Below are 23,219 nucleotides of genomic sequence, written 5' to 3'. Positions count from 1 at the left end.
ATAAGATTACAGTAAATTATAAAACGCGTAATTTTATGTATGCATGTTTAACTTATAGTACATTATTGTCACAGAGATTACAAACATTATTTCCTATAACATTATTCAGTGTGAACAATTAGGAATTTCCAAATCATTCGGTTCAGTTACCCAGAATGTACACAAGGTGATCATGCGATAGTAAAAACAGATTATGTGAATAAGATTTTGCCTTAGAACGGATATATCAAAGTACATTGCTCTACAATCAACTGATTTAGCCAAATGACCTGAATGTATACATTCAGCAATCTTTACGTGCTGTACCTACCACTTCTCCACCCAACCACAAGCTTTTGGCAATTTAGGAGTAATATCCTATTGTACTATTTCGCCCTGATGAGAAGTGGATGTTTCCTCAATTATTAAGATAGATTATGTATTTATTTTTTGGGGGGTTAGAAAGATGAATAACGTAACACAAACCTCAAATAATTATCATCCAGTACAGTGGAACTTCAAAGCAATGATAAATCAGAACTTTCCTGTCATCTCTCCAATATTACATTAGCGTAGTAGTAAAGTATTTCCAGGAACCTGTAGGCTCATAGTTTCGAGAAGAGTTGGGTTTGTGATACCATTTTCAGGGAACTAAACCATTCGAATTGACTGCATCGTTTCCAAGACCTGTACTCGTCACATCTAATTACCTTTGACAACCTTTATACTTCTTACTGCGAATAGGTCAAGTACATCCAGTTTGTCTAATGGCGGGAGATTTTAGGAACGTATCTAGCAAGATAGACAGAAATTATCGAGCAGAGGCTCACGATAATTTTTTTTTCAATTTGTGGTCTAATATGAAAAAAAAAGAAACTAACAAAGACAATGATTCATGTTGTTTGCTTACGTGGCGATGAATACCAGAACACAGGCGATCAGTGAAGACGAAAACAATAAGCAGGAGGGGAAGATAAAATGAATATGAAACTGAAGACAGTGAAAGCGAAGAAGAGTAGACGAAACAGAAAAGGGCACCAGCAACAATAATAAGAGAAACCATGAATACAATAAGGAAAAGATCAAAGAAGTAAAAGGAGAAATAAAGTGATCATGAGTAGTACTAAAATAAATAGGAAAACAAGAAAATGAAAATGAAGGAGAAAAGCTTGCCAGACGAAGAGTCCCTGCATAATTATTCCCCGTTCCTAATTTAAAAAAAAAAACATTTACTTCGTTTTGGCCTTTTGAAATAAATTTCACAAAATCCTTTCGAAAGATTCAATCGAAAAAAAAAATTTGCTCGGTTGTTCCGCCCCCTCACTTCTAGACTTTCATGTATTCTTGAACATTTTACACCCTCTTTTCCCCTCCCTTGGTAGATAGAAATCTTATGGAAGGCCATTAGAAGAAGAAGGCGGAGGAGGAGACGAAAAAAGAGAAGAAGAACAGCAACATCAGCTAGGAAATATAGAATTAGAATTGTTGAATTAAAGTCTGCAGTTGACCATGTTGACTTTGAAAACAGAGGCATTAGAGAAGGCAGATTTCTCCAAGGGAATGTAATGTGAAATGATTCTGAAACCATTAAAACAATATGAGATTACTCTTCCAAGTAATCCGCTTCCTACAGCCTACATGACTGAGGTCTCTTGGGAAGCTTTCCATGCCTGATGTTGAACGTGCACAACAAGCTTGTGTCAAGGGCTAACTGAGCCAGCAATTTACTTTGGCGCGTCGGAGACCCCATTTGAAACCACTATCCCCGTCAAAGAGAATAGTGAGTTTTAGCTTCCACGAAGTACGACAGATTCAAGAACACAGAAAATATATTGAAAATTGCCCATCAAATGATAATGAACAGCTGGGAAGTTTCTGACGAAAATTGGTGAACCGGAAGAGCAGTTTCGTCCCAAGTTTCGGAGGTGACGAAAAATTGCAAATATTTCGTTTGGATACACCAGTTTTGGACAAAGACTTCTTGGTTGTTCATTGTTATGGAGGTCATTATTATACTACATTTTCTATGATCTTGAATCTGTCGCCCGTCGTGGAAGTGGAAAGCTCCCTCGTGTCCCTTGAGACGAAACCATCCGTGATCCATGTCACAGTGTCAATTTCGAAACACATGGACGTATTTAACCCTAACATGGAGGTGTTCTTGAAAATTCATCAGGGGCTCACTTTTGTTTTCGATTCTTGTTTGTACTCTATTAGACCAGACTCCAAGATGTACATTGCAAGGAAAGAAACTATGGGAAGGAGGAGTAAAAAGAGGAAAGAATGCAAGCGGAGCATGAATGGGAAAGGAGGAGGAGAGAAGGATGGAAAGAAGAAGATGAACGGTGCTTTGGGATATAATGTTAATTGTACAAGGATCTACCCCCCTGATTTATACAGGGAAAATTGGGGCGCTGGATTGATTATCAAAGAATGCACTTGATCACATCAAATTAGCGCCTATGAACATGATGAAGCCAGGGTTTCATTTCGAAGGGGGGGGGCTGGTAGGGAACACGCAAAAATGTAAATTAGTTTTTTATAGAGCACGCTCTCTATTGGACAGGATGCAGAGAGGGAAGATTCATCTCTCGCGCAAAGCGCGGAAGCTTTGATGTTTCATAAATCTTACTGAATATTCAATCAGCTTTTGTACGATTGAATGAGAAATATATCGTTAGCATATTATGCTGCATTCCCAGCGATTCGCGAGAAAGTTTCTTTTTTTAATGGATGAATGTAAAAGGAGTGAAAAGTATTAACCCCTATATGAGAAAGAAAACTGTTTCAACATTCTTATAACATAGACCTACATGAATTTTATGCCTGCATCTGTATATTGAAAGAACGATATTAACTGTCATGTTGTGTATCCCCTTGTAATGACATATCTGGGGCCCATTTCATGAGGATTATATGTCAACCGTGATTGTGATTGGCTGCTGATCCCAATTACCATGATAGTTACCATGTTACAACAGGAAGATAACCTTTATGAAACGGGCCCCTGCAATTTGAATAGTCATGATAATGCGGATATTGGACGATGATTCCAACCGAACTTCCATTCACCAATCGGATGAACTCTCGTACAAGTAAAATCAATATACCGTGTGAGTAAAAAAAAAAAACAATTCCCAATTTAAGGAAAAAATATATTTCATAAACAAAAATAATTATTATATATGACCTGAATTAGTACATTCTCCCAAATAATTTGATATCATATTTATGTGGAATGTGTTAACGGTTGGATAACCATGAGACATTCTTTGCAGTGATGTAAATTTTTGTTTGCGCCAAATTAAGGCATGACTGCAAAAAATGAATCCAGATGTAATTGATTTCATAATCGTACAAAGGTTGTACTAAAACCCCCTTCAAAATACCTTTTCAGTAACTTACACTATAATTGTTTAATAAACACATTTTAGTACCAATTTTCAAATTGATTTTATGGAAAATGGATTTAAAAATATGTTCACTAACTCATGTAGGATTTTGGCATCTGGATTCATTCATTGCAGTCATGCCTTACTTTGGCGCAAGTCAAAATTTACATCACTGCAAAGAATATCTACTGATTATTCAAGCGCGAAGACATACAACATTAATGTTGTATCAAATTATTTGGAAGAAAATATTCTTTCCATCAGTCATATATAATAATTATGTGTTCACGGCTTTCCCTTAAACTTGCATGGACTTTGTGACTTGTGAGGTGTCTAGTTACCGATAATGCATTCCATTTATTTGAAAACAGGATAAAAGAGCATTGAAGATTAAATGCCTTGCTCACGGCAGAGGTGGCGTGGCCGGGAATTGAACCCCGATCTTTCCATGTATAGCCCTGCGCCTTAGACCACTCGGCCACGGCACCTCTTTTTTTTTTTACTCACACGATATATATCGGTAACAGCCCGAACGTTCATGTGAAGCCAGTAAGTGCGCCTCTCGGCTTCCCAATGGTGTGCTACCTTTATGAATAAAACAAAAACATTCCTAGACAGCTATATTTGGAAACGATTTATGACGAAACATAGGCCCAAAACCATGTCTGATGTGTTATGTGATTGAGCCTACATTAAACCATCGTATGTTGTTGTCCAGGCTACCATTTAAAAGTATCCTGGTATCGCTGTTCTCTGGACACCCCTCTCCTCCGGATCCATTCTTAGAATGCCTCGACAATTACTGCATTACGACCTGGAGGATAAAAATAATACTCAGATGATGGGGCCGATAGACAAATAGTTTTATTAAGATGAAAGAGAAGGAGGAGGAGGGTGAGAAGAAGAAAAAGAATAAGAAGGAAAAGAAAAAGAAGAAAGAGTAGAAGAAGAAGAAGAAGAAGAAGGAGGAGGAGGAGGAGAAGAAGGAGACGACGAAGAGGAAGAAAGTGGCAGCAATTCATAAAGCTATTTCGCAGAAATAAAAGGTGCGTGAATGGTGTGTGTGTGTGTGTGTGTGAGGGGGGGTAATGAATGGAGAAAATTGTAATATTATGACAAATGAAGTTGTTAGTGAGGAGGTAAAACTGATCAGTTAAGGATTGCTATTAACTTGCGATTACTTTGGACAAACATTCCTTATTAGATTAATGGTATTTGCGGCGTTGGGCTAAGAATAGATTTTGTTACAGATGATGACATTCGTTCCAAGGAACGCCATCACGTGACTTGTATGTATTCTAATGCCGAATTTTTATTTTTTTGCAAATAAGAGTGTGCATCAGCGCCAAATAATTTAATTCAGTCGAATGATTGACTCCAATACACTTTTGACATTTGTGAAATCTTCAAGACTATAATCGACATCAGTCGGATATTATAGGCTATGACGTGTATAAGTATATCACCATGTATTTCGAGACAATTCAAATGTTGCAATTACGATCGAAAGGCGCTCCCTTATTATTCAATCAAACGGGAAGAGCGCACCTATTACTTTGTTGTAATTCAAGGATTTGAAACCTATACAGCCGACTAAATATTATGAAAGGAAAATTGATGTTGAATGGTAAGGTCATGGAAGTATGCCTTCACTCTGGTAGGGCAACGTTTAACCTCACTGTAATCGTAATAGCATCTGATTTATTAGTACTATATAGTAATAGAAATGCAACGAAGTAATATTAGCCAATTAGACGATGGTTCCCAAAACAAATCTTACGTAGATTTCACTGCTTATGCCGATAGTTCTTTTCGCCATCCACTGCAGTGGCGATGTCATGCCATGCACTTTTTGGTTTTAGCATAACGAAGACGATGGTTATGGACAAGAGCCGAAAAAGGTAGATTTGAGTTGGGACTTCTACACTGGTAGCAATTGCTTTGATCATTGTTTTTCTAATAGTTCGGAGTGAGTGGAGACAGGTCAAATATCTCGTGAACTTGATTTATAAAATCTCCTTTTTGTGGATTAAAGTTTATATGATTAGAATAATTTTATATGGCAATCTTTGTTTCTTGAAATTGGTTGATTGTTTACAAAGGCAGTTTCACAGCCTATTATGGTATTGTGATTTTTAGACGTATGTTGATCTTCAATCACTTTATAGGGCATTGGAACTGATTTATTTACCACAAATTTCGTTATATCAGAGTGATGAAAATGCAGGTCATTGTTAGAAAGAAATAAGTTTTTCAAAAATGAATAAGGAACACTAAAAAAAATTGTTTTAATTTTCAAAATAATAAATTAATATCACACCCCAAAAGAACATATTGCACTTTCCCCTATATCTGAAGTGGCGACAATTCACAACCTTTTATGATTTCTGGATACCATCACAGAGATTAAGAAATTAGAGATTCTCAGTGTGTATCATGAAAAAGAATAAACCCATTTTGATTGAGGTCACATTTTATCATATTTTCACCCATAAAGGGGGGAAAAATCAAAAAAACAAAATAAACAAATCGACATTTGGGGACTTTATCCGCAGTTTGAACTATTCTAGATTGTGGTTCGTAGTAACTGGAGACGGGTCATCTTGTGAAGTTGATAAAAAAACATCTCATTTTTTGCGGATGTACGCTGATTTGATTAGGATAAATTTATATGGAATCTTTATGTTTCTTGAAATTGTTCGATTGTTTGCAAAGGCAGTTTCACAGCCTCTTATAGTATTGCCCTAATTTCAAGCAGTGAGATAATAAATGTCATCGTAAAGGTCAGTGAAATCGACATATTTCCCCCAATTTCGTTATATTAAAGTGATAAAAATGCAGGTCACTGTTGAAATAGAACTACCGAGGCCCGTTTTTAAGGGTTGCGTTTAAAAGACCGCCTTTATTTCGCAAATAATTCAATCAGAATGTTTAGCCATGTTTATATCGACCGGGCAGTTTCACAGTTTGTTCAAAACAGTGATGGTTTACAAATCTATGAACTACTTTCAATTTTGTAATAAGTTTGTATTTTGAACTTGTATAAAAGCAGAAGAACGAAAGTCTGATCTGTGCGCTTCTGATTGGTCGGAAGTTGAATTTGATTTCTGCCACGAGCTAAGTTTTCAAGTCGGCTTAGTCCAGTGGGGGAGAGGGAGGAGTGATTTCATCATCGACTAAACCTTAACCTAACATGTGATGGGGGGGAGTGCTGTATGTTTATCTTTTGTTGGTTATGAGCAGGGGGATGGGTAGTGATTTGTTTTTATAGTCGTATATTTGTCAGATAACCACTTTCTTACAGAGATATCGATTTTTTCGCAGTATGTCGATTACCTATAACCGATTGATTGGAAAAGGCTCACACGCCCCCTTGGACCTCTATCCAAGACAGCAAAGGATGACCGCGGTAACATGTTCCATGTCATTTTTGATCATCAATGATTGTTCTTGGTACTTCTGTGCCAAGCTATACTTTGTTCTAGTTACCAGACCTCGTGAAAATGAAAGTGGATAGCCTTGCCCAACCCGCTTTTCATACCGCGATCGCAAGGGTACACAGCACGATAAAAACAGTCCTAATTCTTTAAGGATATCGGCCATTGTACCAAGCCAACGTCGTCCTCCATGACATGCCATGACACATTACGATCCATTAATATAAAACTAACATGATTAGTTTTTATGATATTTCCATATCGGTGTGGGCGTATATAACAAACCACAATTTTGTAGTGATACGACCCCCTCTGAGTTGAAATGGGATATATCAAAGATATTATATTTAAATCTCCTTGGTTGTATGGTATATGTAGTTAGAATATTTATTCAGTCAATCAGTGATAATCCATTTGATTGTGATAAAAAGTTCCTGCGGCTGTATTTACATCTGGGATTTGTTAGGGACATATTCTTCAAACTTCTCTTTCGTGCAAAAGTATATTTGAAGTTGTGCATGTCTTTCAAAATAACACAATAGCGGATAGCGAGAAAATATTAAATGAATAAAGACAGAAGGTGGATAAAACAATGAAAGATTGCAACAGAATTTAATTGGACTAATAAGTAAATTAAATAGCTTGCATGCACTGTTGAATAACGGAATAATAGAATAAGGAAATAAGTTAAATAATCAGGAAAAAATTATGTCTGTTTAAACAACAACTTAGTGTGTCAGTTGGTGAAAGGGTAAAACGATAATAAGCAAAAATGAGGGGGAAAGAGGGATCCTATAGTGGGATCAGTTAGGGGGGAGAGAGCGAGAGAGAGAGAGCACAATCCATAAGGAAAGGTTATGAAATATTATCCCAAATATTATACGAATAAGTGAATATTTAACATGACCCCATCTACACCGATCAGCTAGTAACAACCAGGCGCTGATCGAGAAACGGGAGGTCACAAGCCATGGGCACTTATGGTAATAATGAATATCATTATTATTATTTGTCACAGATTTTGACATAAGAAATCACAGAATAATGTCTAACAAGGGTAGGCCTATATAGTATCTAAGATTATAATAGATAGATATAATGAAATCATTATAGAAAAGCACCTTGTCACTGGTATGTAGGTTAATGCTGATATCTGCCTTCGCATTGTGCCCACATTTTTTCTATGTGTCATTTTTATAATGCCGTGTCTGCTGTTGCCATAATAACAATATATAACATTTATGAGGCGCCGATTTATCTAGTTTCCTATTCAATGGCGCACAATATAGTACCCTACATGGCTGTAGCCCCAGCTGCTAAATGCGCTCGGTGTATTGAAGGAATTAATCCTGCAGGGTACCCATTCACCTCACCTGTGTTGAGTGCAGCACAGTGTGGATAAATTTCTTGCTGAAGGAAAACTCGCCATGGCTGAGATTCGAACCCACGCTCCTCTCACTGAAAGACGAGATTCGTAACCACAACGTCCCCACAAACGAATAATTAATGTCTAGAATGAATAATTATTAAAAAAAACCAAAAGAATCATTAGACATTAATGGATTGTCTGGTTCAGTACCAACTCTCCTCTGCCGAAAAACGTTTTGATGTAGCAGCTGACAAGACTTGGAATGCTATCCCTCTTTCAATATGAAATTCTTGCAGTATTCTGGGCTTCAAATCTTCCCTTAAGGCATACCTTTTTCCTCAATAATATATTAATTTCCTTTTTTATCTTGAATATTGTAGTAATTATTGCAAATGTTAAATTATTATTCATACATGGTACGCGCTATTGTACTTTTTGTTTTAGCGCCTCTAAATATCCATTATTAGTATTATTAACGAAGAATAGGATATTCTTAGCATTTCTTATGATTTAAATAATTAATTATGTTTATATTTACTCAAAGCCTTTTCAATTTGTTTATTTTCATACAGATGATGTTGTTGAACAAACGAGAGAAAGGCGAGGTAAGTCACATTTTCTTTCATTCTCTCTCTCTCTTTTAGCCGTGAGTCATTTGCTTTCATATCTTGACCAAACTTTTTGGTCATGTATTCTCGATTTATTTGACATCATCTAAAAAAAAAAAAAAAATTTTTGTAAGCATCTGCAAATCTATGTTCTTATATAAACAGTTCAAGTTCATTTTAAATGTAATATTCATGAACGTATAGAGTGGAATGTATGTAAATAGAGAGAAGGACAGAAATAGGTTTGCGTGAATTGGTGATGAACTTTGAATCAATGCATGACGACGACGAAGGTAGTGATGATAATTATTAGGAGGGGGCAGGTCGGGTGGGCAGGGCAGGGCTCAGAGGGCACATGCCCTATTTTGGTCAAAAATATTGAGAATGTTTCATTATAACCCCCTTCCTGCATGTTATTTATAGAAGTGAGATATAGAAATATATTGACCGACTCTTTGTGCCCCATTTCTTTTCCCTATTCACGAAATCTTAGATCCGCCCCTGATAAAAATAATGGTCAGAAAAGTGGCGGAATTATACTTACAGATGCCAAAGGGTTCAACTGATGGTACTTTATCACAGTTTTTTTCATGTTCTTTTTAAAATTCTGGGGTTAGCAATTTGTAATATGAAATCACAAAATGGTAAGGGGTATATTTTCTAAATAAAGGATCTACCCCCCCCCCCCCCGCTCCCAAAGCATCGTAGGGTTTCTTCACGATATTATACTTTGCTGGTACAAACTGAGCCAGATTGTATGAACTTTTGGGCCTAATTGGTGATGAAGGTGATGGTATGTTCCGTGCATTATGGATGAGGTAGGGAGATTTGCCAAATAAAACTAAAATTGCAAGGCTTAAATGAGACAGAATAGACCCATTTACTAACTTTTAAACATGTCACGCATGTTTTGACGAAAATTTCAATAGGGCTTGCTTGTCATGACAATAAGCAATATATGTAAATGGGATTCCATGTTTTATAGTTTATTTATTACGAAAAAAAGTTATAATAGAATATACGTACCTCGATACAAGGTACTTCCAGAAAATAAGCATCAACGGACTGAATAATTATCTAAGCTTATATCGGGTACATGATGGTGGTTGCAGGCTGTAGTGTAGTGGTGGTGGTACTCGGGTACATGCACTGCAGAAACTCCGGCGTTGATTTAACACCATCCTGGAATCTATAGATGTCCACATCGGAGAAGTGTTAAACAACACCAGTTTGGTTTTGGTCTAACACCAGATAGGTGTTTATACAACACCAATTAGTATTAAAACAGCATCGGTTTGATTCCATATACTGGTGTTGTTTCAACACCGGAGTTTTTGCAGTGTGATGGTGGTTGTAGTGTAGTGGTGGTGGTGCTCGGGTACATGATGGTGGTTGCTGGTTGTAGTGTATTGGTGGTGGTGCTCGAGTACATGATGGTGGTTGCTTATTGTAGTGTATTGGTGGTGGTGCTCGGGTACATGATGATGGTTGCAGGTTGTATTGTCGTGGTGGTGGTGCTCGGGTACATGATGATGTTTGCAGGTTGTATTGTCGTGGTGGTGGTGCTCGGGTACATGATGATGGTTGCAGGTTGTATTGTCGTGGTGGTGGTGCTCGGGTACATGATGATGGTTGCAGGTTGTAGTGTCGTGGTGGTGGTGCTCGGGTACATGATGATGGTTGCAGAGTGGGTGGTTGTTGTTGGTGGTGGTGGTGCAGATTGATGTAAAGAATACCAGTGATGGAGTTTATGGTGTGTTGGTTCTGGTGGTAGTAGTGGTGGTAACAGTGTGACAATGGTTGTGAGAGAGGAAGTTGTTTTGTCAAATCCCACCTCTCGTTACACCTCCATTCCTTTGTCTTGATGTTTCTTTTGCTTTATTGGTCACATCCAACTAATCAATCACAGCCCTAAGTACATGTATCATCAATGCTTCTTACATCTCACCTTAATCGTTTAGTATTTATGATTTATTTATCGAATATTACTTATTTTTATTCAGTTATGTATTTAACATTTTCTCCATGTAAAACTTTGAATTTCTTAACGCTCTGACATGAATTTATTTCACATCATGATTTTTGTTATCTTTACAGGATTTTTTCACTCGTAAATGTCAAAGTTTCGCTCACGTTTAGGTGGTAATTTTTTAAGTGGATAGTACTGTACAAATATGAATTGGTAAGAAATCCCGTATGTTTCATAGTTATGCGTATTATATAGGCCCTGTCATGTACATTATTTCTGGAATGTGGAATAAAGAATCTGAAACAATTGGGAAACAGTTGAATGGCAGGATATCGGCCCGGAAGCCAAGAAACATGAGAAATTATGTATTTATTCCTGCACCAATCACCCTTCACACATGAGGTTTATTCCGCCGCTGGCACAAACACCCCTCAGTTGCTACTATCCATGGTTACGCCAATCAAACGGGGCGTTTCTTCCAAGACGTGGGAGGTTTTCCCGCTCCAGGTAATTCCTCCTTAGCCATGACCTTTGAACCTACTCTATTATCATCACAGGTGTCGGTAAAAACGTGATTTAGAGAGGTGAACAAAATGCACGATGCCAGCCAACATTACAAAAGTTAAAGAAAAGTACTCTGTAAGATACAGATGGTACTGATATTACTTCACCTAGTCGATATGTTACCAATTAGAAATAGATAAAGAAAGTCTGGAGCAAACAATATAAAACAAGTAAACAAAGCAACAGTCTAAAATGTTAATCGGTCAACTATTCCTCCTCGGCCACGATATCCCTTTCTCTGCCCACATACCTTTCTCTTTTCTTTCTTGTTATTTCGACCAAATCTTCACTCACTCTTTACCCATTCGATTGGTTCAATCACTTCAATTTGAAATAAGAGGTTAAAGAATGTGTAAACCTAAAGTGTATTATTTATAAGAAGGCCTATCAAGTCGTCCCAAAGTGTTTTATTTATTTATTCATTCATTTATTTTCTAGAAAGATTACGAAACGGTAAATCGTGTTTTGTGAGTTTAGTTGTTTCTTCATCTATGAATTCGTTTGCAGGATTTGGATTAAAATGAAGATCTTGAAACTTTTTTTTTTCATAACGCTTTGAAATTTAGTCATATTTTCCTTCATGCCATAGATGATAATTGATAAATCATGAACAGCTTCCTCATCATGATTTTCCCCTTTTCTAAGATATAGGACTCAGGGCCTTGGGAACGATTTTTTTAAAAGCTGGGGATGCTGATGTAAATTTAACAAGCAAGAAAGAAAGGTAGCACTAAAAAAATCAAGGTAATTTTGCTACCGATAAATTTGACAAGAAAAAAGTTTAAGGGTTTCAAAAATATGAAGGTAATTTTGATCCCGAGAAATTTGAGAAGCAAAGAAGAAGAAAAAAAAGGAAGGTCACCTTGGAAACATTTTCATTTTTTCCAGGGGCACCCCCGCTTCCTAGGGCCATGATAGGACTACATGACAGTTCACTTCAAGTCAACATTCAATCGGGATATGAAAAAAATGTCGGTGAGATCTAATCAAGTCTATAATTCAAAATAGATGCTTTGTCGCCCTCTATCTTACATCGCAATTGCCTCAGTTTACAAACTTGTACTTGTGGACCTTTATTCATTTTCTTTTTAAAGAAAATGAAAATAATTATAAATAAAAAGCATGATGAAAAGCAATATACCATGGATAGGTTGCAATAGGTTGCGGACAAATGACGCAAGGCTGCACACTGAAGTATTGTTAATCTTTAAATTTTCTTTTGTTTATTTCATTATTTATCTTATTTTTAATTAATATATAAAAGCAGACCTTCACCCTACAAGTTCTGCTTTATAGTTGATCTCCTTCCCTTTTGGTTTCATGGTATTATTGTAAATATATATATTGAACTACCATTGTAAATATAAAAAGGTTGAAATAGGAAATGAATTGAATTGAATAGAATAGTAATAGAAAAGGGGGAGAGATAGATATATAAATGATATTTATTCAAATTCACCACATATTGCACTTAACAAACTAAATTGCAAGTGAATTACAAAGTTTAAAATGAAGGATACATATCATTAAATACATTTTACAATACAATGTTCAAGTGTGCAAAGTCATGGAAAACACGAGAAAGGGAAAGGCCATGCAATCTAAAAAAAAAAGTGTCATGAAAAGGAGAGGATATGAAGTAAATAGGAAGTAGAATGAGGATTACAAAATATATAAGTTTATTTTGATTTAGTATGGAATCATTTATTTCATATCATGTTGTGGGTGTTTTTTTTTTTTTTAGATGTGATCATTAAAAATGAATTCAAATTAAAAAAGCTAGATTATTTAGCAGAAAGAAAAAAAAATGATAACGAAGGCCGATTGAGGGGAGAGGTGCAACAACTTTTCATAAACCCCCGGGGGCACTTCCATTGACGAGTGGATACAATGCGCGACCACGAGGTCTTTAAAAACACCCTAAACATGTATTTTCCATATTCTGAAAGTGCACCCCTTAACAAGCATTGGCGTGTGAAACCCTACCCTTAACAAATATTGGATACATGCCATTGGCAAGTATTTCCAGAACTGCGCCCTAAACAAGTACAGCGATGTATTTTCCATATTCTGAAAATGCACCCCTTACAGTATTGGAAACAAAACGATACTCTTGGCAATTTTCCCTGAAATGAACCCCTAAACAAGTACAGAGATATTTTATTGTTATGTCACGCGTCCGTCGGTCGTCGGTTTTACCGGGGTTTTACCTTTAGACACCATTATTTTGGTTTAGTACGGCCCCACCTTCCACACCTCGCGCAAATCGGACTCTATAGTGTTCGGGCAAAATGGACATCCTTTATAAAACATTTTGATTTTGTATTATCATCCCCGCATATTTGACCGTAGACACGTACATGTATATTTTTCCGAGCGAAATATGGTTACACTTCGTAATTCCGAAACACGTAAATTGCCTATACCTCGATGTTCGTAATCCGAAAACTAAAAAGAGTTCGTTAATCCGAACATTTGTGGCGTAATTCCGACGGTTCGTTATTCCGAAGGTTCGATAATCCGAAAACGAAATAAGGTTCGTTGTTCCGAAGGTTCGATAATCCGAAAACGAAATAAGGTTCGTTGTTCCGAAGGTTCGTTAATCCGAAAACGAAATAAGGTTCGTTGTTCCGAAGGTTCGTTAATCCGAAAAAGAAATAAGGTTCGTTGTTCCGAAGGTTCGTTAATCCGAAAACAAAATAAGGTTCGTTGATCCGAAAACGAAATAAGGTTCGTTTTTCCGAAGGTTCGTTAATCCGAAAACGAAATAAGGTTCGTTAATCCGAAAACAAAATAAGGTTCGTTAATCCGAAAAATGAAGACCGGGAAAGCAGAGGCAGAGGCAAAGGGAGGGGGCGGGGGACATTGTTGCCGTTCAATTATTATGAGGATGGGAAGGCAAGGGCGGCCCAACGAATTTTCGTTGGGGGGTAAAGCCAAAAAATGAAACTCATACGTCAAAATGGGCACTTTGGTGATATTTTCACCTTAAGATTATCATCTGCTTGAAGTCATTGTGTGTTTGATAGTGATTAAGTAGAGAAACACTTTTTTTGAAGTGACTTCTTATTATGGCAAAATGTATATTTAGGCTTTATTTTTCGGGAAAGAGTATAATGAGCGAGCGGCTTGGTAAAAACAAATTCAAAGGTGAAGTTGTAAAACGTTTTTTGGGGTCAATTATTCTTAAAATGGCATTATTGCGAGGTGTTGCGAGCGTGAATCACAAGCTAAAACTTTAGGTTATTTCAATAAAAAATGAAAATAAGTTTTTAAAAATCCGAGCAGATTTCTGCTGTCATTAAAAACATGAAAAAGATGTGCATCTAACTAAAGAATTAACACGAGCGCAAAACGCGAGCCTAAACATACTGACCAGAAAAGGAACCTGTTAAAAAAAGCATTTAGTGACCTCTTTAGGATGCATATTTCACCAATCGAATGAGAGTGCGAAGCGCAAGCTGAAAATTTGCAATACTTCAGCCTGAAAACTTAACTTAACATGTATATTTAAAAAAAAAAACATTTCATTTCGAAAAAACATGAAAAACGGTACATTTATTTTTGAAAAAAGAACTTTCTCTTTTTGGAAAATATTAATTTCCCTGTTTTTTTAATTTCATTTTTGGGGTGCAAGTGCCCCCTGCCTCCCTCCCGGCGGATCCAACTTTCGTCAAATAGGGGGGGGGGGGGCAATTTTTTTTAGCCATATTTTCCTCGATCGGCAGCTTAAAGTTGATTTTTGTTTGTTTCTTTGAAAGGGTAGTCCTAACAGTCAATAATTAGCTTTATACTTATAAAATAAAGTAAATATGTAATAACATGATAAACCCTTTTTAAATAATGCGATCGCGAGCTATATATTTTTTTAATATGATGGGCAATATGTTTGTGATCTTCAAAACGAGAATAATGCCTATGTAACTAAATTTAGATAATAACTGCGAGCAAGAAGCGCGAACAGAAATTTTAAAGAGAAATTCCAGTAGTTGCAGTAAAGACTGATTTCATGAGAAAGTCTGTAAAACCAGGCTTAATTGTCAGTATATCATCGAGGATCTAGATCTGGTACAGTTACATAAACTGAACTTTGTGAAATCTTGAAATCTACGCTGAAAAATGTTCACACTGAAGATAACCAACACAGATAGGCACACGTGGGACAGTGTATTATTATTGCTGGAATAAAGACCCGACGGAAGTGACCGAATCCGCGCTTATTTTGCTGATTTCTCTGCAATTACACAATTTCCTCCAGAATCCTTTGGCACATATTTTTTATTCATACAAACAGACACTTGGGTGGTCATTATATTCGATTCTGTAAAAAGTCATTTTCAGATCGTTACCAAAACTGGAATTTATCTTTAAATATATAAGCTCGGACCTGATCTAAAGGGGACATTTTAAGAACTTTTTGCAGTTAGCCATGAAGACGATGCGTGTTTCAACCACTGGCGGCGGAACGTATTTTCCTTTTTTTTTGGGGGGAAGCAAAAAAAAGGGGTCAATAGGGGCAATTTGGTGCAAACGGATATTTTTCACCATGAGATTATCATCTGTGTAAAGAGGTTGTGTGTTTTGTAGTAATTAAATTGAGCAAATTTTTTAAGTGATCACTAAAGTTAAATATTTACGTTTCATTTCTGCGAGCGTAGCGATCATTGCATAATATCGTGTAATCTTGTAATAGCAATGTCGTTTTTGTTACCAAAATTAATTATTTTCATTTTCGGAAATACGAACCTTATTTAATTTTCGGATTAACGAACCTTATTTCGTTTTCGGATTGACGAACCTTCGGAATTACGAACCTCATTTCGTTTTCGGATTAACGAACCTTCGGAATTACGAACCTTATTTAGTTTTCGGATTGACGAACCTTATTTCGTTTTCGGATTGACGAACCTTCGGAATTACGAACCTTATTTCGTTTTCGGATTGACGAACCTTCGGAATTACGAACCTTCGGAAATACGAACCTTCGGAATAACCGAACCTTCGGAATTACGAATGTATGCGGCGAAATATATACCTTTTTTCAATATTTTTGTGTTTTTGACACCCTTATCACGTTACGTACGTAACGTGCCCTATCTTGAAAAAGACACCCTTTTTACGTGTTTTTTGGTCGCGCATGGTATCCACTCGTCAATGTAAGTGCCCCCCCCCGGGCATAAACGGGGTGGGAAAAAAAACTGTTCACAAGAAGATCTCGATAAAGAGAGGGGCGTAACCTGAAATAATACAGGAGAAACATTTCTCTTCGCTGATTCCGCAACGGGTCACTGTTTCCCCATGACCTCGACCTCTCGGGATTACAGACGCCATCACAACAACAACCCGGTGCTTTCGTCAGCACCACATGGTACCATGGTACCTACCGTCTCCCTCAAGATGGCGCAGGAGTTCCCCACGGATGACGGAGAGAAGAGCAGGGGTAAAGCCCAAAGAGCATGATATGCATACATGCAGCAGACATGCCAACCACGGACGATGACGGATCAAGCGATGTGTCTGGCAAAACTGAAGTTTCCACGAATCAGAGTTTGGTATATCATGGACCCAACATGGGTATTATGATGCCCAAACCTTTGCAGACCGAATATGCAATTTCAGACGAGACGTCAGACATCCTATTAAACTTGCTGATGACGAAGGGTAAATGAGTTCCGGAACAGATGGTATTGTTTGCGTGATATATTGGTGATTAGAATAGAGGTAAGTCAGTTTGAAGAATTTGTGCAGAGAATTGAAAGTATTGATTTATTTTGGAAATGGGGTATTAATGTTTACTCCGGGTGTTTACTTTGAAAGTTGTCTTGCCATTTCCATAGTGTAAGAAGAGGGTGTTGTTATTTCAACTTCGGAGAAATTTTAGTTGAAATTATTTGGGATCATCTCATCGCGCTGACATGTCGCACTTGTTTTTATAGGGGCGAAGTCAGCAAAGGCATTGATCAATATTAAAAACGAAGCAATATATTATAAGATGAGTTTGTATGTCGGTATATGGTATTTAGATATCAGTTGGGTGTATACTGGTATAGTTGTATATAGCTTACTTCAACGTTGTCCAGTGATATAAAAATATGTTGTATATATTGAGATAATTATAAACTATTATAGGTTGAAAAACTGTCGAGCTGTCATTCACCCGTTCTAACATGTCTAAGGATATTAGTAATGCCCGTGTTCTCATGCAGTGAGTCTATTATTCAAAGTCGAAAACTGAAAATATAGCATCATGGGATAAAAAAAACGACCTGAACACAGCTTATTTATGTTCATTTTCATTATACTGCACTTGCGATTGGAGATGAGCTTAGTATGACACTCTGTATAGTTCAAAATAGTGGTTGAATATTCACAAATAAAAAAAATCCTTGCATTCCGAAAACCGTTAGCTGAATATTACCCCCCCCCCCGAAATACAAAACTCTGTAATGAGAAAGTTGCCGGGATTTGGCAGCATATGGCGAACTGGTGGTTTTTTGATCCTCACAATATTAGGGCCAAGGAATAAGGTCATGTAAATTGACTATGATGGAAATTCAATTTTAAACCACCTTCATATATAAACATTGAATTTTCTGCCTCGAAGTCTCAATGTTTCTCGAAATCTCCCGGCTGTATTAGTATTTTTTGTTTTTTTTTATTATTGTAATGGTGCAATCTATCATTTTCTGTTCTCCTGTTCACAAAATAAATTAAATCTAACCCCTCTCCCCTATTAGCGAATTTACCTGTCTTATATCTCTCTCATTTCTTTCATATCTTATCTTTGTTACCTATTCCTTTTCTCTCCTTCCTTTCTCTACCAATCTATTTAATTTTTTCCTTTCTTCTTTTTTTTGTTCGTTTTTATTTCTTCTTCATTTTGTCTTAAAAAAAGTTATCCCTTTGTGTCTCTTTTCCTTTTTTCCCGCTTTTTTTGTTGTTGCTCTCTTTCCCTTTCGCTGTTTCTTTGCTTCATTGTATTCTTATCTATTTCTATATCTATCTATCTATCTATCTATCTATCTATTTATCTGTGTATGTATGTATGTATGTATGTATGTATGTATGTATGTATGTATCTATCTATCTATCTATCTACTTCCTACCTATCTAACCTATCAATCTCCATTCTACCTTTCCTTTTTTCTGTGTCTTTCTATCTAATCCTTTTCATCCTTGTGGTGAGATAGATGTCTCTGCTGTCTTGTCTATCTATCTATCTATCTTGCTATCTTTTCCTTTTCTTCTTTGCGATGAGATGGATGAGAAATTGTCACTGCTGTCTTTTCACTGGCAGCCGTCGCTACTTAAGAGAGAAATAAAAGTTTCTAGAATCTGCCTATTCCCACCCTCGCATCGTATCCGAGGCTCTTGTTTTTTTTGTCTTCGTCAGCAAAAAACGAAAAAAGAGGCGCATGCCCACTTTCCTCGGTAATAGCCCATTTTGTCAATTTCTGTTGGTTGGAAGCCAAAACAATTCCTATTTTGGACTGTTCTCAATCCGTTCTTTGTATCATACAAGTGAATTAACAAAATTGATCATCGATTACTGCGTATCCAATACAAGGAATGTCATTAATGAGGAAAACAGTAAATATATCTATGGACAGTCATGGACCGAATACCGCGTTTACCCAGTCGAAGAGTTGAACCGTTACTACATCCCTAAAAAAGATTTGTGCAAGGTGGCTAGAACTTGTGGAGGGACATAGGTTTCAAATTTGAGTTATTTATAGGGTAAGTATTGCTAAGGATGTGAATGGATTTATCATTCGTTTTGTTTTAACTTAACCGATTGGTGTACAATTTCTGAAAGTGAAAATAACGTTGAAAATAATATTTTTTTTTGGTACTTCCCTCAAACGTTAGCAGGAGAAATAAGTATGCGTTTATACCCAGTAGACTTCATTTATGTTCGTTAGTAGTGGCCTTTAAATGAACTTTTTTTTTGTTTTGCAATTTTGAATTCCTGTAATACATTTCATAATCACTTTCCGTTGCTTCAGGCTTTAATTTCTGTTCTCATTTGCATGTCCTTATTTTTGTCGAACAAAGGTTTCATTCATATTGAGAGTATACAATTTAACAAAGACAATAGTAAAATACGAACATATCTTTTCTAATTCATTTTATGTTGAGCAATCGTTTTATAAATCGCCTTTATACAATTACTTCATTAATCATTTCTTAAAAAAAAACGTGTGACCTATTTTTTGAATTATCAACTGTGTATTTTATGCTCACAATAGGGTGCTATGCGCTTTTCTGTTTAGGGATGAGGATCCATGTCTAAATGGGTATAAGCCCTAAGTGTATACAGTAGTTGGATGAATTCTTATGAAAACATTCTTTAAACAGTTTACTTTCCAAAATGAAATATATATCCAGTATCCACCTCCGGTAAAAATAACTTCAGAAAAATGACGAATTTTTTTTTTTTTTTTTTTTTTTTTGGGGGGGGGGGAACCGCATATTTGGCCTCAGTTGTACATAGTATCTCCTATTGTTTGAATATGTCCCTAATCGTTGTAAAACGTTCATTTTGAGGGGAGAAAGGCTTTTAATGGTGACATAATTGTAATGGAAAATGTGCCCGTCCCCTTATGATAAGACGGTAGACAAGAGTGAACCACTACAAATATACTAAACGATCACTTCTTGCGAGTATCCGCATGGTAACATCATACAAGTGGTGTTCAAGTCATAGGTTGAAAAAAGCCACCTACCATACGTCCAAAGATGTCCTTGATGGCCCCTCTCATAAATTCCAAAGAGCTATTGTTGCTCTCACCCGCTGCATTTACACCAATATTATTGGTCCAGCGGTATACACATCTGGGTCCCCACTTTTAATATCTTTCAATCGAATGCTCAAGGTGTTTCAGGATATGAAAGAAAGAAACCAATTATATAGTGTTAATTCTTTCTCTTTTTTTTATTTTCGTGATTCAACAAAACTTTTTCTGGCCAACAGTGTGCGGTATGTTTGGACTTTCCAAAATGATTTGCTATAATCAAAACACACTTGATTATTATTATTTTTTTACTATTGCCAATCGGTACAAATCAATCTGTGTTGGCATGTTTTACATACCTGGGTCCAAGTTTGCAGGCACAGACCCTGATTGAAACTTTGATCAACAGATGGGCTCCATACAAAGACTAGCACACACACAAGGCATTATATGTTGCAAATTTATATTCAGACCTTTACCTCGAGTGAAGGGTTTGCAGTTTGCACAGCAGACTACATGGATCCCGTTCAGAAATGTTACGCTTGTGGAAATTTTCCAACCGATAGTAACTTGCTCCATTGCATCCTTGATTGTCATTGGCTCTTACTTGGACATTGATTTCATGCAACGGTACCCCGGTCATATTAATTTTGTGGCAATTCTCTCAAATATCAATATCTACTGTATTGTAATGATTACGTATGGCTTATTGAAATGTTGCCTGTAATGCAACTTTGTGCGTCCTCATAAAATCGGTCTTTCTCGCAACGTTTGGCAATCACTTCAATCATGGTCATCTTCACTATTGTAACACCATCTTGATTTCAATCACATAGCATCATTTTCTTTACATGCCTTCACCCTCAACTTTCTTTTTTTTCTGCACATATTTTATGACATCAATATAACAGGTGATCATCAACATCGATCTCGGCGCGCTTCTAGATATAGAAATGTGATATTAGAAGAGATCGGCTGGGACATCTCGGCCAAACATCATCATGGCTACTACCATCCCAGTATCTCCATAAATGTCACCTTCCAAACATCAAGGGCGGGCGATAACATCAAAGGACGAGGTGAGTTGGCTGTCTGGACGCCTGATTCCTTTTTGGAAAAAACACAGCATCCCACAGTATGTTAAAGATTCAGACAGTTAAATCTGAACATTTCAATAGTTTTACATCGTCCACTATGTGACCATACTGTGAACACTCACACTGACGAGGTGTTCACAGTGTGATCTCCATATTGTTAATTAATTTTCACTTTGTGAACCACATTTTTCATAGTCCACTATGTGAACACACTGTGGACATCCACACAGTCGAGGTTCCACGGTGTGAAAAAAAACACATTTTTGCATAGTTCACTATTTGAACACACTGTGGACACCCAAACTGTCGAGGTGTCCACAGTATGAAAATCATACCTTTACATAGTCCACTAGTTGAACACACTGTGATCACCCACACTGTCGAGGTGTCTACAGTATGAAAATTACATCCTAGCATAGTCCACTAATTGAACACACTGTAGACATCCGCACTGTCGATGTTCCAGAGTATGAAAATCACATCTTTACATTGTCCACTATTTGAACACACTGTGGACATCCACAGTATTGAGGTGTCCACAGTATGAAAGTCACATCTATACATAGTCCACCATTTGAACACACTGTGGACACACAAACTGACGAGGTGTTAAGTGATCTCCATATTGTTAATTAATTTTAACATTGTGAACCACATTTTTTCATAGTCCACTATGTGAACACACTGTGGACATCCACACTGTCGAAGTTCCACGGTGTGAAAAATCACATTTTTGCATAGTTCACTATTTGAACACACTGTGGACACCCAAACCGTCGAGGTGTCCACAGTATGAAAATCATACCTTTACATAGTCCACTAGTTGAACACACTGTGATCACCCACACTGTCGAGGTGTCCACAGTATGAAAATTACATCCTTGCATAGTCCACTATTTGAACACACTGTAGACATCCGCACTGTCGATGTTCCACAGTATGAAAATCACATCTTTACATTGTCCACTATTTGAACACACTGTGGACATCCACAGTATTGAGGTGTCCACAGTATGAAAGTCACATCTATACATAGTCCACCATTTGAACACACTGTGGACACCCACACTGCCGAGGTTTCCACAGTATGAAAATTACATCTTTACATATTAGAACACACTGTGGACACCCAAAGTGTCAAGGTGTCCACAGTATGAAAATCATATCTTTACATAGTCCATTAGTTGAACACACTGTGATTACCCACACTGTCGAGGTATCCACAGTATGAAAATTACATATTTGCATAGTCCACTATTGGAATACACTGTGGACACCCAAAGTGTCGAGGTGTCTACAGTATGAAAATCACATTTTTGCATAGTCCACTATTTGAATACACTGTGGACATCCACTCTCTCGACGTATGAAATTATCATTCATAAATTATATTTACAGCTAAGAATATATGAACAACCTCGGAAATTGGGACAAAACCAGAATTGCAGACAAGCCTGCAGAAAAATTTCAACGAAAAAACAACAAATCAAATAACACTTTTTCCCTTTCCTATATCTGAAAGGATTTAAGAAAAGAGGAATGAGTTAATAAATTCTACTCAGGACTTTTTCTGTACTGAGTGATCAAAAAGAAAAAAAATCGTAAATTTGATGCAATGACACGGCGTTTACCCTCCATGCGCGGTTCCGCAAAATGCTTTTTTTTTTTTTGGGGGGGGGGATAAGGAAAATAACCTACTGTCGGCAGCATTGGGATGGGAGACATACTCACTCTGCAGGTGGGATTATAAGACTCTCTCCCCGACCCCGTCAATAAAATTAGGTCAAATAATCGAATCATGTGACAGAGCGTAGCGACCGAGCGAAACAAAACATAATTCCCAACCTTTTAAGTAACTTTTTTATCATTCATTTAATCTGCAACATCCAGGGCCTACAAATTTTGTTTCACAGTAAAGGGGACAAGACTTTAATAGGTCTGTGTTCTTCTCGTCTCCAGGCTTGCAATTATTATTAATAGCCTACTCGATCGAGTTAGTCTAGCTAACGGGAGAAATGCTTATTTTCGAGAGCAAAACTTTATTGTTGAAGATCTTTGACCATATTATA

General features: G+C 36.9%; 1 protein-coding gene across 1 annotated transcript in view; it reads left to right on the top strand.

Annotated features, from left to right (window-relative positions):
- LOC121412045 overlaps positions 1–23,219 on the top strand; it is a 68,019-nt gene that overhangs the window by 3,259 nt on the left and 41,541 nt on the right. Inside the window, exons 2-3 of the mRNA XM_041604955.1 lie at positions 8,750–8,782; positions 20,965–21,132. Of these exons, the coding sequence (XP_041460889.1) occupies positions 8,750–8,782; positions 20,965–21,132 (201 nt within the window). The remainder of the gene's footprint in view (positions 1–8,749; positions 8,783–20,964; positions 21,133–23,219) is intronic.

This window comes from Lytechinus variegatus, chromosome 3 (genome assembly GCF_018143015.1).
Source record: "Lytechinus variegatus isolate NC3 chromosome 3, Lvar_3.0, whole genome shotgun sequence".
In the NCBI taxonomy this organism is placed as follows: domain Eukaryota; kingdom Metazoa; phylum Echinodermata; class Echinoidea; order Temnopleuroida; family Toxopneustidae; genus Lytechinus; species Lytechinus variegatus.
The sequence above is the reverse complement of the archived record's forward strand: the minus strand, read 5'-3'. Positions and strand labels throughout refer to the sequence as shown.